This window comes from Aythya ferina (genome assembly GCF_964211825.1).
Source record: "Aythya ferina genome assembly, chromosome: 15".
Taxonomy (NCBI): Eukaryota; Metazoa; Chordata; class Aves; order Anseriformes; family Anatidae; genus Aythya; species Aythya ferina.
Window position 1 is genome coordinate 11,279,851 of NC_140314.1, and position 15,034 is coordinate 11,294,884.

Sequence of the window (15,034 nt, forward strand, 5' to 3'; positions counted from 1 at the left end):
CACGGTCACTGCTTCCCCCCACGGGTCAATCCCCCTTGGCTGGGTGTCCCTCTAGGATGGGACCCGTGCTCCCACCACACGGAGCTCTTGTGGAATGGGACAAGGTGGCTCTGTGCCAGGAGCACCAAAACCCCTGGGAAGGCACCGAAACCCCCGGGAGGGCACCGCAGCACTGCGCCGGGAGCTGACTCACATCCTCCACCTCCCACCACCGTCACCGGAGCCCATCAGGCACCCTGCGGGCTCCAGCAGGACACGGCCCCATGAGCTGGAAGAAGAGCTGGAGGCATCCCGCGACTCAGCGAGGGGGAGGAATCCCGCCTGGACCCTCCCAGGCCCTTCCCGACACCCTGCTTTGCTGCTTGCTCAGACAGGAGCTGCTCTTCCCACAGCAGGGAAATTTCCTGGGCTCTTGACAGCAGCAGGGAGGCTCCAGGTCCCAGGGACCTTCCCGGCTGCAGCCCCCCCATGCCGGGGTTGCCCCATTGTGGGGGGACACCAAGCTCGGGCTGGGGGCTGGAGACATGGGGGCGAAGCAGCTCAGCACCCCAAGCACCCACCAAGCCCATCGCCATGCTCCAGATGGGGTTGCTTTGCCAACCATCCTCATGCCCTGGGGTGTGCCCCCAAAACTTGGTGTGGAAACGTGGAAATGAGCCCTAGGGGACTGGGGCAAGGGCTCACCCGTGTGTGGGGCTGGGGGCACACGTGTGGGGCAGCCCCACAGCACCCAGGAGGGGGAGGTTTGAGTGTTTGTAGGTGGGCACGGGCACTTCCAGCTGGGGGAACGCAGGCGTGCACACAGGGGATGGAGCGAAGGAGACTGGGGGTGCACGGGGTGCACGTGTGCGTGGGGTTGTGTGCATTGCACATGGAGGAGCGTGCACAAGAGGGTTTGCACACGAGGGTGTGCAGCAGGCATGTGGGAGTGCGTGTGCACGGCAGCACACACACAGGACAGCGTGGGCACGGGGCGTGCACGCACAGAGGGCACTCGCAGCATCCAGCTGCCCTCTGAGCGAGCAGCACAGGCTGAAAAGAGCAAATATTTAATGAAAGCACCCCACAGCCACGAGACCCCGGGAGGCTGTCTCCTTGCAGGGACAGCGTGCAGCAGATGGAGCAGTCAGGAAGCTTCGTTGAACCTGGCGGTGAGGGACACGCATCTGCGTCGCGGCATCCTGCTGACCACCACGCACCTCTCAGCGGGATTTCAGTGTCACCTCCACAGGGAAGTGGTCGCTGACGGCCAAAGCCTGAGTGCAGGGGGAAGGCAGAGAGGTGGCTTTGCTTCTCCACACCTGGTATTATCGTCGTGGCCAGCCGGGGCCCAAACGTTCTGCTCCGATCCCCCGGCTCCCCCGGCCCCTCACTCACATCCTTGTTCTGGATGCGGAAAGTCTGCTGGAAGTTGTTGACGGCAGCGGAGCCGGGTTCGACAGCCTGGCGCAGCGCGGAGCCGCAGGCAACGATGCTGCCGAGGCACCGTGGGGGTCAGCACCCGCTGGTGTCCCCCCTGGTGCCCCCGCGCCCACCGCCACGGCACCCACCGGTCGTAGGCGCAGTCGGTGCTGCCGACGGTGGTGTCGGCGCTGTCAGGGATGAGCCACTCGCAGGCTTGGAGGTTGCGCAGGCGGATGGAGGGCCACTCTGCCTCGGTCACGTAGGAGCAGTCGGCGTTGAAGTCACCCAGGAAGAGGACGTTCTGCGGGGCAGAATGAGGGACGGGTGGCCCCTCGGATGAGCCCTGCCCACCCCAGGCTGTGCCGAACGTCCCCGGGCTGTGCGCTCAGCGTGGCCGGAGCCAAGTCCTTGCAGCATGGCCATTACGGGGCAGCAAGGGCTGCCCGAAATCACGCAGGGCAGCAAGACCCACCTGGCTCTCTGCACTGTGGGGGGGGAAAGCCCCCAGGAAGGGCACTGGGGCCACCCGGGAGCTGCATCCCCTCTCCCTGCCCAGACACTGCCGGGTGGCACCTGCTCTGATGGGTGCATGAGGTCTCCCACGGGATGCATCCACCCAAGGACGGCCGCCAGGACGTGCCACAGCCCCGGGGCCGTGTCCCAGCCCACCTCACTGCCCCGTGGGGGGAGCAGGGCTCCCTGGTGCCGCTTACATCGGTCGCCCACTTGTTGATGACGTCCGTGTAGACGTCGGCGAGCGCATCGATCTCGTCCACCGCGCTGCTGGGCTCCGCGTGCAGGGGCACTGCCACGAACTCCGCCAGCTCTGCCGGAGAGGCAGCAGTCAGCACCCGCAGCCAGGACAGCCCCTGAGCTTTTTTCGTGTCCCTTTAGCAAGCTCCCTTGGTTTGGGGTAGGTGGGAGAGAGAGGGGAGCGGGGGAGTGTGTCCTGGGGAGGCGGAGGCAGCGGCACGAGGTGGGAAATGAGAGGCGATGGGAGATGGCAGGCAACGGGAGGCGACAGGAGATGGGACACAGGACGTGGCACGTGGTGGGAAGCAGCACGCAGTGCCTGCCGTGCTAAGCAGGCACCCATGCCCCTGGGGCACCCACGGGTGGGAGAAACCCGCACAGCAACGAAAGAGCCCCGTGGAGCCCCTGTGCCAGGCGCAGGCAGCCCCAAAGGGACTGGGGGCGAGCGGTGCCAGGGCTGCCCAGCTCTGCTCACGTGTTGTAGGCGAGGAGAACTTCACGATGAAGGGCTCCCTGCTGAAGACATCGGTCCCGCAGGACTCGCAGCCATCGTCGTAGTAGTAGCTTCCCAGCACGGAGAGGATGTCTGACCTGGGGGGACCCAGAGGTGCTCACCTCCCCTCGGGAGCCGCTGGAGGGGGCAGCAGCCGGCCCTGGTGGCATTCCTCCCCTCCCGCTGGCCCTCACCTGTAGATATAGACGTACTGCTCCTTGTAGCTGTTCCTCCCCAGGGGGATGCTGTCCAGAAAGCTGTAGGGGTACGGCGACTCACTGGGAGAGAGACGTGGGGAGGGTGAGGAGGTGGGGAGGGTGAGGAGGCTCCCGCTGTGCCGGCGCCCACGGGGCTCTGCGTGGCCCCAGCGCAGCCAGAGGCAGCGCAGGCTCTGTCCCGGCGCCACCGGGGTCACCTGTTGAGCTGGGCCACCAGCTTCCTGACGGAACTCAGGTCAGTGTCCCGCACCTCCTGCACCACGGTGAGGTCGTACTCCAACAGGATCTGGGGGCACAAGCCCGGAGCTGCTCGCCCGCAGTGTGCACCCAAGGGTGCCTGGGCTGGGCTGCCCCCTATACCCCCCCCAGGCTGCCCCCTGTACCCCAAAACGGGCTGCTCGGAGGGGCCTGGGTGGCAGCGGGCAGCACCTGGGGCCAGAGAGAATGGAGGCAGCCCCGGGCTGGAGACAGGAGTGGGGGAAGAGCAGGTGGGCTGGGGGGGTGGAGGCATGGAAAATGGGTGAGGGTGGGTGTGTGTGGAGGGACGGAGGTGCAGGGAGGTGCAGCATGGACAGGGATCTACGGAAAGCCGGTGTCTGCCGGCCCCAGGCTAGCTGCATCCCCGGGACCGGAGCGTGGCCACGACGGCTCCTCTCCCCCCGGCACTCACAGAGACGATGAAGTCTGCGATGGTCTGGTTGGACATCTTGCTGTCCCCAAACGTCCTGATGTTGAACGCGCTGATCCTCAGCGCAGCGGCCCCGTGCAGCAGCAGAGCTGCAGCCAGCAGCGGCAGCAGCAGCTTCGAGGCCGCCATCCTGCGTGAGGGGCAGGGGTGAGCTCAGCCTGCCCGGCCGGGAGGGGAGTTTGGCACAGACGAGTGTGGCTGGGCTATTCCCAGTGGCCCTACTGGTTTCGCTGGGAGGCATCCATTTTCCAGTGAACCACTGGGAGCCCTTCCAAGCACCCAGCTGCAGCCTCAAGCTTTTTCCCTCTTTGGGTCGCTGAGGTGTGCGTGGACACAGCCACCATCACACAGGGGTTCGTGGGCTTCCTCCCCTCTCCGTGACCCCACTGGGAGGGGACACCAAAGTCCCTTGGCTTGTGCCTCTCCCAGGTCTGCACCAGGCACCCAAAAGACCCCACAGCAGCTGTGCTGGGACACAGCAAGGGCTGGACACCCCCAGCACCCCTGCATGTGTCCTCCCACACCAGGAGCGCTCTCCCCTGGGGTTGGCAAGGGTCCCCCCGCACCCAACACTGCTCTGCCAGCTGCTGCCCCCAAGCACCGCCACTGCCCCAACCTCGCTCCGAGGCAGCAGAGCTGCTCCAGCCCACAGGGAAAGGCATTTGGGAAGCATTTCCCATGGCGCTGAGCTCCCCGGGGTAATGTTTTACCACATCCTGCCCGGACGATGGGATCTGAACCCTGGCCAAACCCACGCACCCCGAGCACCCAGCACCGCTGGGACCAGCGTTGCCCTCAGTGTCCGTGTCTGATAATGAGCCTGCTGATAAGAGCAGGAAATACAGCCAGCTTCAGGGCACCCCAGGCTTGTGTTCGCAGCTGGGGCAGCCGATCTAGTAGAAGCGCTCCCCTTCGCCCACTTCCATCCCTGCTACAACTGCAAAGGCTAAAATCTGTAATGCCCCAAATCCTGGTGATGCTGCAACCTGGCAGTGCCACCGACAGCCCAAACCCCTGCCAGTCCTCCCTGCTCCTGTGGCACCCATCCACCTCCGTAGGCTCCCAGGCAATGCCCGGACACCCATAGGTGCCCATATGGGTGCGCAGGCAGACACTCGGGTGACGCTCATGAACCACACCGGGGATCAGACCCCGAGCAGCATCCCATAAAGATAACCTAAAGATAAGCTGAGCTGCGGAAAGTGACTGCAGAGATGTGATCCTCGGGAGGGTCGGGGAGCCTGACATACCTTTGGTGCCGTCCTTGGTCTCTGGAAAGGGAAGGAGGAGCTGCACCTGCATTTATGGGGAGGAACACGCTCGCTTTGCCAAAGAGTCGCCCAGCCAACACGTGTGCAAGGCCTCAGGCTCTATATGGCATTTTTTTTCACAGAAACAAAGGTCTGTTCAGTGGAAAATTAAAAAGCAGCTCTTTCAGCCAGTGCCAGCACCGGTATCTCCAGCCCCAGGTCCAGCGAAAGGCCAAGAATAGGTCTGAATCGATAAAAACACCGAGAGCCATCTGCGAGGTGTAAATAAACCCCGCACAGACAGTGCCAACTGCGAGGTGCCGGGCACGGGGCCGCTCTCACCACTCCTGCTGGAGGAGAAAGACCACATTGGGCACGGCCTTTTGGGCTTTGTCTGAAAACGCCTTTATTTCACCCACACCACCCCTCGCCCGATGGTTCGAGGAGCTGGAATGGGGCACGCAGGCCATGGCCGAGCCCATCCAGCACCCGCAGCGGGGCTCCGAGCCCCCCACAGCCCCGCGGGCAGCGTCACCCATGGGACACAAGGACAGGGGGAACCAGGGGTGCCCCGAAACGAGGCGAGGGAGCGAGGCGAGAGTGTGATGATGATGATGATGGGTCCCTATGCCCAAACCCTCCCTGTGGCGTTGTCCCCATCCCAGTGGCGGTGTCCCCAAGAGCTGGTGCTGAGGTGACACTTGGGGGGGCAGCACGGCACCGAGTCCCCTGCTGTTCTGGGGGGGCCCTCAGGCGGCTGTGGGGCTGTCACCACCCCCGCAGCCCTGCCCTGCCCGTTGGCCGTGCCCCACTCCCGGCCTCCAGCCGCAGCTGCCGCCCTCCCACGGGGCCTCCCCCCCCTTGGGGGCCGGCATTATTGTGCCCCCCCCCCCCATATCAGGGCCAGCAGAGGGCGGCCGCGTTCGGCCTCTTTTTGGCCGCCGCGCGGAGCCGTAGCGCCCGCCCGCGCTCTGCGCTGAGGGAGGCCGGGCCGAGCCAGGCCAGGCCGCACCGGGCCGAACCGGGCCATATCGGGCCGAACCGGGCCATATCGGGCCGAACCGGGCCATACAGGGCCATACAGGGCCATACAGGGCCGGGCAGGCCGCCATGAGCGACATCCGTCACTCTCTGCTGCGGCGGGACGCGCTGAGCGCCGCCAAGGAGGTGCTGTACCACCTCGACATCTACTTCAGCAGCCAGCTGCAGAGCGCGCCGCTGCCCCCCCTGGTCGACAAGGGCCCGGCCGAGCTGCTGGAGGAGTTCCTCTTCCAGGTCCCCAAGGAGCGAGGCGTCCCCCCCAAGGTGGGCCCGGGGGCTCGGCTGAGGGGCTCGGGGTGTTTTAACCCCCCTCTGAGGGTGGCTCGGTGCAGGGCAGGCTGCCCCCTGTGTGTGTATGGGGGGGGTGCTCGGGGCCTGTGGGTGTGGGGATGTTTTGGATGCCCCCATGGGGGAGCTGGGGGTGTGTGGTGGGCCCTGGGGGGGTGGGTTTGTGTCCCAGCTCTCGGTCTTCCTCGTCCTGCTTTTCCCCAGAGTGGCTCCCCCTTCTCCAAGAGCCCCAGGTGTATTTCTCTTTGCTCTCGTTTCCTTTCAGAGGCTGAACTCGCTGCAGGAACTCCAGCTCCTCGAGATCATGTGCAATTATTTCCAGGAGCAGACCAAGGACTCGGTTCGGCAGCTCATTTTCTCGTCTCTCTTCAGCCCTCAAGGGAACAAAGCGGATGACAACAGGATGGCTTTGCTGGGGAAACTGGTGTCCATGGCGGTGGCTGTGTGCAGGGTTCCCGTCCTGGAGTGTGCCGCCTTCTGGCTGCAGGTGCGGTTCCTGTGCAGACAAGGCAGGCCAGGAAGGCAGAAGGGAGCATGCCACACGGGCAGCGGGTGCGCTTCGTGCCACCTAACGGCTGGTGGCAGCTGGCTGCAGTCAGCAGCGCATCCGTGGCAGTGTTAGCTGAAGTAACAGCTGCCTGCTGCGGCCACATTCACACCACTTCTGTGCTCCTGTCCATTCCTTTGCTCCAGCACGGGGTAGAGCTTTTGCTGATCTGTTTATGTGCTGCACTGGCTGAAGAAACTTTTCTTTTACTGTCAGTGAAAGCGTTGATTTTTTGTGGCACTTATCCCCCTCCCCTCCAGCAAGTCAGAAGGGGCAGTGAAGAGTTTGAGCAGTGCTGGGAGAAGAGGACAAGGGCAGATCACAGTCACATTGCATAAAGGAGCAGACTGGAGTTTGGGAGATAAGCTGCGCCCAATGTGCAAGTTCTGGCATGGCAAAAGAGGCAAATCTGCCTCTTGAGACTTGTGTTGGAAGTGCCTGTGTCTGTCTTCTGTGGGTGCAGTACCTCAGGGATCTCTTATGCCCCTGTGAAGGATGTCCCCTCCTTCCCTGCTGATATTCCCCCCTGCAGACTGTCAGAAGTGCCTCTGTGTTCCTGCTGCCTCCGTGGGAGGTGCAGAAGTCGCCTGTTTGTAGAGGGGGAAGAGCAGAAAGACTGCGCTGAGAGAGAAGGGTGCTGGAGGGGAGGCTGTTACTGCTCCTGTGGCGTCTTTGTTCCTCCTGTCTGTTGGGCCGTGGGGAAGGAGGAGGGGATGTGCCCTGGGCAGCAGAGACAGGTACAGGGGTTGGTTGGTCTGTTTTGAAGAATGCAGCTCTTAAGTTGCACAGAATTGTCCATGTTAGGAATGTCAGGTGTAACTGGTAGGTTTCTGAACCAGCTGTTCTGCTGCTGAAGTAGTTGAATTACGGCACGTTGTTCCTGAGCTGGTGAAAAATTCTTCTTCTAAGTGAGAATGTTGATATAAGAGGTTTTATTTTTAAATTATGGGTATTGTAAACATGAAATATCACTGTCTATGTTAATATCCTGACACAGTAATTTTATTCCTGTCTGTGAGTGGTTCTTTTATATGCAGAGATGGAGCGAGAGCATGAGAGCACTTTCATTTTGGGGAAAGTGGAAACACAAACGTGGCAACAGCAAAGTGGCAGGATGACGTGGGCGGGCACATTGTTTGGGCAAGGTGGACTCTAAATCAGCTCTGTGGAACCTCCCGTGCTCTGCTCTGGGCTGCTCTCACGGTTTGCTCTCATCCCCGCAGCGAACCCCCGCCGTGTACTGCGTGAGGCTGGCCCGAGCCTTGGTGGACGATTACTGCAACTTGGTGCCGGGCTCCATCCAAACGCTGAAACAGATCTTCAGTGCCAGCCCTCGCTTCTGCTGCCAGTTCATTACGGCGGTCACAGCTCTCTACGACCTCTCTTCAGGTAAATATTTCTAGGCTGTCTTACAAGGAGGTGTGGTATAACGCAACGCAGATTAACTGTTGCAAGCAAATTAATGACTTAAATTGTAAAGACGCTCGTTAGGAGAGAATTGCTGCCAGCAGCAGCTCAGGGGTGTGATGGGGATGTGACATCTGTCACTGGGGTGAGGACAAAGCAACCCCTTGGTGGCTGAAGGGAGAGTCTGTAATAGGGAAGCAGCCAAGCAACGCCTGATGCAAAGGGCAGCGTCCTCCACACAGGGCAAAGGACAGGGGGCCCTCACTGACAGCAGTGCTGGGAGTGCAGCCTGACCCATCTGGGCAGCTTTTCCTCCTCGTTGTGCTATCCAGCAGGTAGGCTTGGGCCTGGCTCTTAACCGAGTTCCTCCCAAAAAGGGGGAGACACAGACTGTGGATGCTCCCAGGCTGGAGAAGGGATTCTGTTGAGCAGTGGTAAGAAACAGATTTGACAGCCTGCTTCCAGTGCTCTCGTCAAGTGTGTGAGTGCGCTTGACCTGTTGATATGCCCCATCTCATGTTGATGCTGCTCAGACACTGGAAACATTCATATGACTAAAATAAGATTGAGTTAGCTTAGTCAGTGAGAGAGAGAACTTGTGGTAGGCCAAGGATAACCACACACTAAATGCCAACATCACGTATCATCCAAAAACAGCAAATGCTATCTTTTATGGATAAAGGAGGTATTTTTCAGTCTTCTCCAGATAAACAGCTTGGCATTAGTGAAAAAGAGGTGCAGGCTTAAGCTTTTTTTTTTTTAATTTTTTTTTTGAGTATTTGGTAGAGCTTGCAGTATGTTATTCCTCAGTATTTTATTTTATGCAGCCACGTGAAGTCTCATCCAGCTTTAAAAGACCTATCAGAAAGAAAATAGTTACAGGAAGTATGTTTTTTTTTTTTTTTTACCTTTACCTTTGTTTATTTGAGGTGATAAAAGGAAGCTTATTTTTCAAAGAATAGTCTCCACCACGTTGTGAGGACAGGGTTTGATTGCACAACCAGCAGCCTGTATGACACCCAGAAGTCTCAGAAGCTAGGAAGTACCAATTCGGGACCTGGGGCTTATTAGTAATTAGGTAGTTCAAATGATTTGTCCTGTAAGTCATTTTCAGCCGAGACCTGATGAGATAATTCAGTGTTGAGTCAGCTTGCACCAAGAGCACATCAATCAGTCCAGCATCCTGCCGCTGTCACAGGGTGATGCGCAATCACCGTGAATGCTTCTGTTGTCTGTAATCCAGCTTCAACTCGTGGCCACCTTTCGCTTCTTAGTTGAAGCTATGTAACCTTTAAATCCTTCACCTATTGTGTGGTACTGTTGTTCTAAGTTTTTACACAAGACAAGCTTGTTTAGGTAAGTCAGAAAGGGAATTAGCTGAACCGTTGGGGTGAGGAGAAGGAAATGCCAAGGAGTTTTTCTTGTCTTCTCTCCCATTGTGCTTCCTGTGGCAAGGGATGAATGGAGACCAAGTTTAGAGAGTGAGCAGATGACAGGTGGGAGAAAAAAAGAAAAAAAAAAAAAAAGGAGAGCTTTGCTGTGAAAGGGGTTAAACATTGGCATTTGGAGGTGTTTTCAAAGTAGGTGAAGAAGCTGAAGTTGACAGGAGTGTGGTTGTGTCTCCCAGGGACAAAAGAGCATCTTTTTTAAACAAACACACAAAAAAAAGCAGACATGGGGAGGTTCTGAAACTGTAATTGTGACACTGCAGGAAATGTGTGTGGGAGAGATTAGTAAGAGTGCTGTCCCGTGCTTCAGTGCAAGGCTGTGCTTACTGAGCAATATCTTTCCTGTCTGCAGATGATCTCATCCCTCCATCAGAACTGCTCGAGCTGATTGTTTCCTGGATCTTCGAAGACCCCCGCCTGATCCTGATCACCTTCCTAAACACTCCTATTGCAGCCAACCTGCCCATAGGGTTTTTAGAGCTCACCCCGCTGACTGGGCTGATCCGTTGGTGCGTGAAGGCCCCGTTGGCTTACAAAAAGAAGCAGAAAGCCTCTCTCTCAAACGGACACCCCAACACCAAGATGGCCACGGACTCGGCTGAAGGGGACGATGGAGATTGCCATCAGCTGTATTCAAAACTGCATCTAACCGTCCTGCAGGTTCTTATGATGCTTCAGGGGCACTTAACAGAGAAGAACCTCTACGGGCGCCTGGGGCTGGTACCCTTTGACCACGTGGTTCCGCTTGTTGAGGAAATCAACAGGCTGTCTGATGAACTCAACCCTCTCAATGCATCCAAAGAGATTGAACTGGCCCTGGACAGGCTGGCTCAGGCTTTGCAAGTGGCCATGGCATCGGGAGCGCTCCTGTGCACTCGAGGTAAGTTGTTGAGGGGGCTGCCAAAGCCCCTGGTGTTGGATTCTTTTCTTTCAACACATGGGTGTCATGGTAGGGAGTTTTGGGGTGGAGGGAGCCAAGATCAACACATTCTTAGCCACAGGAGCAGCCAGCTGCTCGTAGGAAACGATGTTAGAGCGTGGTGCAGGAAATAGTTCGAGAAGAATAACAAGATGGGGAGTAAGGAAAAAAAAAATAATTGATGCAATTAACCTGTCTGTTGTCTTGCAGAGCTGGAGAATTGATCTTCTACCTAGCGTGCAGGATGCTGGATATATCTGGGTGTCTGGCTTGGGGCCAAACTGAGCATGTTCACAAGTGTGAGCTGTGTAGTTGGTACCAGAACACAGAGAGTAGGTCAGACGTAACAGCAGTTACCTGGCTGGGAACGGCAGTGGCTCCCAGCTGGCCTGAGCTGTGGGGCTGCTGTGGCTGTTTGCGAGGGTCCCGCATCCTCTCCTCAACTCTCCCCGCCTTGGGAAACAATTCCAGGAGCAGCCACTGGGGAGCAGAGGGCAGATGCGTCACGTGGGACCACGGCACCTGTCCCAGTGTGCACACTACAAGCCTGATTTCTTTTTTTGCCAGCTTTTCAAACTTGCTTTGAAACGTGAAAGGTGATGCCCAGGAGCCAGAGGAGCCTGCTCCGAGTTGCCTTGCACGGTGCAGGCCTCCAGCAGCGCTGTGCTGGGCTGCCTGGGGCAGAGTTCTGGCCCAAAACCAGAGGCAGCAGAGAACTGTTAGGATACGTAAGGCCAGGCGTGCTGTTAGGTGTGCTCAGTTTGCATTTCGGCATGTTAAAACCGTCTGGGCTAGCTCATAACCAGCTCTGGAAGTCGAGTCATGTGTATATCATCGTATGTACAGCAGGAAGAAAGTACTGAAAGCATTTCTTGTGCTGGAAGCCTGTGACTGACTGCAATGTCTAGCTTAGATACAGGCGTGTAGCAGAGCAGTGTGAGCCTGAGCAGTGTGAAATCCTCGACTGATGCCCAGTCATGCGGTGCTGCGCGAGTGTCTGTCAAATGTCACTGCTGCAGCAGGGCGATGAGGCAGTGTTGGTTCTGTGTTTGGGACTGCTGCTTGCTCTGGCTGAGAGCACGAGCAGAGCTTGCTCCTGGCTGCCTCAAGTTACTTTCCAGGACAGCTCTGTTCCTCCTAAACAGTCTGGGGCCAGGAATTGCTTGTAGCTATCTAAAAAGCACCGTTACATTGCTTTGCATTTTGTCTTCTCCGAGTTTGCCTGCTGGAGGAGAGACCATGAAACAGATAGACCATGAGGTACATGCGTTAGACAAGAAATTAGAAAAGCAAACAAAAACTTTATGTGGAGTTTCTGGGCCTTCAGTTCTCCTGTAATAAGGCTGTATTATGGTCTGTCTTGAACTTACTAAAGAAGCCTAACGTGGCTTTCATCTGTCCTTCCTGTTTCCAGAAACAGTTCTTTCTGAAACACCTGTGGAGACAAAAAAAAAAAAAAAAATAGGAAGTGCCTCAGTACCACACAGAGCCCCCCAGACGTACCGTTTTCTTGAAGCGGCGCTGAAAACAGGCGGTGGCTTCTTGGTGCAGTGAGAGGGCCTGGAGTTCCCTGAGAGCCCGGACGTTTAGCACAGGCTCCCAGCCATGAAGAGCAGCCCAGCCAAAGCAGGTGCCTGAGGCTTTGGCCCTGGCTGAAGCGGTGCTGTCGTGTCACATCTCAGTGTTCTTCTTCCTAACCTTTTGGAGAGTAATGTTGGGTGTAGTAAGAGAAGGCAGAAAAGTGGAGTCTTTGGAGTAAATGGCTGTTTTCAGCTCTGCTGCTCCCTAGCGAGTCACTCAGCACTTCCTGAGTGCTTGTTTATTGTATTTTTAAGTGGAAGGTGAGGTAGTTCAGTATAAGCTGCAGCTGAAACACCCGTTAGTTCAGGGTTTTGGGGTACGTTTTGATGTGTTTTGCCTTTGCCCTGATCCATTTGCCATCATGAAAGCCACATTCACCGAGCAGCGTCACACCTCGCGTTAACTTAGTTACTTATTGATGGAGCTGTGTTCCTGTGGCTAGATCGCTTGGATATTGTGCTGATGGTCAGCTCTTCTGTTGTGCTGGGAGGCCTGCAGCATCTCAGGTGTCTCGGGGCAGAGGAAGCGGTGGCTGTAAGCGCAGGGAGCTGGGGCCTGTCCTCTCCCTTGGCAGCAGCTCTGCGTTGGGAACGGCAGCGGCCGCAGTCAGGATGTGTGGAGCCAGGCAGGGCTGCGCTTTGCCAGCTGCACATTCTGTACTGATGCTTGGTCTGCCCTGAAACGAGGTTGTGTTTGCCACATGGTCGCGTGGGTTAAATGCAGAACCTACAATGGATGGTGAAGAGTGAAAAGCTGAGCTGATCTCAGCAAAAAAATGGGGTAAGACTGGTGAGGTGGAGAAACCTCTCTTCTAGGAAGGTTACTGGCTTGAGAATGGGATTCTGGCTCTGTGGATCACTGGAGCCTTTTCACTAATCTTCCTTTAGAAAGGAGAGTGGAGGGGAAAATTGCTCTAATTGCTGCTTTACCCTCATTGTTACATCTTGTGTTCTCTTTCAGATGACTTGAGAACTGTGTGCTCCAGGCTACCGCATAACAAGTAAGAGATCTTTCTTTCTCTAGCTGTGTTTGTTGTGACACATATTCCAAGATGCATACTTGAAGGCTGTTGAGACAAAAACTCCTCTAAAAATTTGTGTTCACTTCCTGGAAGTTGGCCTTGATTCAGACACTTTATTCAGTGAGGATAAAGGTCATGGTTTATTTTCCCCTTGCAAGCTGGACTCTGGTCTTGAGGAGACTTCAGTGATTCTAACCATATAGGTGATCTTGCCCAGCCTCTGTCAGAACAAATGGACAGGAAAAATGAAATTACAGTGTGGGACCTGTCTCATCCCCAGCTCCGCACTGATTTTACCTGAGCCTAAGCTGCTCCCAACCTGATGTTTCATGTTCTGTTAACACCTGAGGGTTAAAGAAAAAGGAATGTTACCCAAAAGCAGCATTGCTGCCTTTAGAGAAACTGACAGATCTCATTTCTGCTAGAAGCAGTTTGTTTTTGTTTTTTAATAAAACACCTTCAGCAGAAAGTGAGGCCCACTTGAATGAGGAATAGTCACAAAGTAAAAATGAGCCAAAAAGGATTGCATAGTGGCTTATAAAGGGACTTTAAAGGGGAAAAATACTCAGCAGACACCTACCTGAGAACAGAGACTTATCTTCATCACTCTGTGGCTCCTGCTTTTGTTTCTATGTTTTTAAACACCCGTGTAGATCAAGTTCCTAATGCAGAAGTAAATAACGTTGATATGGCCACAAATGAGCAGTGGTTGAAACCACCGGGTCTCTCAAAACCTGAATTTCTGCATGATCAGAAACGTGGTGTGCAGTGAGCTCTCACCCCTTCCAGTTCCTCCAGTGGGAGCGAGCAGGGCCACTGCTGAGGCACGAGGTGCACGGAGACCTGGGCTTTCCACACGGGATCCTGCCCTGGGCTTGGGAAGGAAGGTGGAAGTCGAAGTCGGGGGGTTGGAAGGTTTGTTGTGTGCCCAGGCAGGTAGCTCAGAGCATCTGTCCGTAGGGTTGGTGGCCCCAGAGCTTGGTGTTGCTCCTGCCAGGGAGTCCTCCTAGCTGGCAGTCACTGAGCAGTGCCTCTTTGCAAAGTGCACCCAGATTTAAAAAGGGAAGAAAAAAAAGAGAAAAGCATCTGCTGGAAGCTGTAAAGAGCATAATCAGTGTCCTCTTGCCTGCGAGTGGTGCTGCATGGTGATGAATTGTCTGCAGAGCCCTTGTGGGCAGGGGAGAGCCCTTCCAACAGCCCGCTAACTCCCCTGTCTGCATTTCCTTCCGCAGCCTGCTCCAGCTGGTGATTTCAGGTCCCGTACAGCAACCAACCCACGGAGCTCTGCCGCCAGGATTTTACCCTCATATCCACACTCCTCCTCTGGGTTACCCTGCGCACCCCGCACTGCCTGCGCACCCGGCGCTCCCGGCTCACCCCGTGCAAACCTTCCTCCCGGGGATGACGTTCCCGTACCGGCCCATCCGCTAGGAGCCGCGGCGGCGGGAGGTAGCCAGATTCCCTCCGTTGGAGGGAAGCCTCACAGAGGAAACCAAATGTCTCGGGACCCACATTTCCCTCTTTGACCGAAAGCTGGGCCATGCCTGCGCGTGGGCTCGGCCCTGGGGGCGTAGAGCAGACTCTAGACGGGTAGGTTGCAGGTTGCAGGTCGCAGCCGCTTCCACCGCGGGATGCAGACGGCCTGGACGAGAAGAGCGGGGAGGAGAAGGCAACGGACTGCAGCGGGCAGAAATCTTCTGGATCCGCGGTGTTTCGGTCAGCGCCCTCGCTCCGTTTCCTCACGGTGCGGCACGGGGGAGGAAAGCCATGGGATTCCCCAGCGGGGCTGCCCCAGCCCGGTCATTCCTCTGTCGGTATTTGTACCGGGAGCCACGGAGGCCGCGTGTGCTGTCAGTGTGGGGCTGCAGCCGGCTGTTTGAGGCAGGGCCCGGCGCTGCCCGATTAAAGGAAGCGGGGGAGAAGCCGAGGGGCCGCTGGCGGTGTCGGTGTCGCTTTCTTCCCAGCGGGGCCTGGAG

General features: G+C 57.0%; 2 protein-coding genes and 1 long non-coding RNA gene across 4 annotated transcripts; 1 reads left to right on the forward strand and 2 right to left on the reverse strand.

Annotated features, from left to right (window-relative positions):
- Positions 1 to 1,033: 1,033 nt before the first annotated feature.
- On the reverse strand, positions 1,034 to 5,060 carry LOC311445241 (deoxyribonuclease-1-like). Of its 2 annotated transcripts, none has more exons than XM_084537142.1 (9): positions 4,807 to 5,060; positions 3,539 to 3,686; positions 3,066 to 3,154; positions 2,845 to 2,928; positions 2,633 to 2,748; positions 2,118 to 2,230; positions 1,551 to 1,705; positions 1,378 to 1,474; positions 1,034 to 1,256 (listed from the first exon to the last, which is right to left on the reverse strand). In XM_084537142.1, the coding sequence occupies exons 2-9, from the start codon at positions 3,683 to 3,685 to the stop codon at positions 1,203 to 1,205; spliced, it is 855 nt and encodes a 284-aa protein (XP_084393268.1). In that variant the 5' UTR covers position 3,686; positions 4,807 to 5,060; the 3' UTR covers positions 1,034 to 1,202. The 2 variants fall into 2 exon arrangements, with proteins under 2 accessions (XP_084393268.1, XP_084393269.1); XM_084537143.1 differs by lacking the exon at positions 4,807 to 5,060 and adding an exon at positions 4,316 to 4,377.
- A 677-nt stretch (positions 5,061 to 5,737) lies between these two features.
- INTS15 (integrator complex subunit 15) lies at positions 5,738 to 14,985 on the forward strand. The gene is made up of 6 exons (XM_084537145.1): positions 5,738 to 6,111; positions 6,401 to 6,622; positions 7,906 to 8,071; positions 9,890 to 10,417; positions 12,998 to 13,037; positions 14,291 to 14,985. Exons 1-6 carry the CDS (start codon positions 5,917 to 5,919, stop codon positions 14,487 to 14,489), a joined length of 1,350 nt encoding a protein of 449 aa, XP_084393271.1. The 5' UTR covers positions 5,738 to 5,916; the 3' UTR covers positions 14,490 to 14,985.
- LOC311445244 lies at positions 9,010 to 14,279 on the reverse strand. Its single transcript, XR_014698317.1, has 3 exons — positions 13,639 to 14,279; positions 10,649 to 11,891; positions 9,010 to 9,534 (listed from the first exon to the last, which is right to left on the reverse strand). It is a non-coding gene; the product is annotated as an uncharacterized lncRNA (long non-coding RNA).
- Positions 14,986 to 15,034: the final 49 nt, after the last annotated feature.

What these genes read in the sequence shown, in the direction of transcription:
- LOC311445241 (XM_084537142.1), bottom strand. Translation starts at nt 3,685, where the DNA reads ATGGCGGCCTCGAAGCTGCTGCTGCCGCTGCTGGCTGCAGCTCTGCTG. An exon ending in GTTCTCCTCGCCTACAACAC is followed by an intron (nt 2,231 to 2,632) that starts GTGAGCAGAGCT and finishes CCTCTCCGGCAG; the next exon opens with AGCTGGCGGAGTTCGTGGCA. An exon ending in ACCGACTGCGCCTACGACCG is followed by an intron (nt 1,475 to 1,550) that starts GTGGGTGCCGTG and finishes GTGCCTCGGCAG; the next exon opens with CATCGTTGCCTGCGGCTCCG.
- INTS15 (XM_084537145.1), top strand. Translation starts at nt 5,917, where the DNA reads ATGAGCGACATCCGTCACTCTCTGCTGCGGCGGGACGCGCTGAGCGCC. An exon ending in TCTCTACGACCTCTCTTCAG is followed by an intron (nt 8,072 to 9,889) that starts GTAAATATTTCT and finishes TCCTGTCTGCAG; the next exon opens with ATGATCTCATCCCTCCATCA. An exon ending in TCCAGGCTACCGCATAACAA is followed by an intron (nt 13,038 to 14,290) that starts GTAAGAGATCTT and finishes TTCCTTCCGCAG; the next exon opens with CCTGCTCCAGCTGGTGATTT.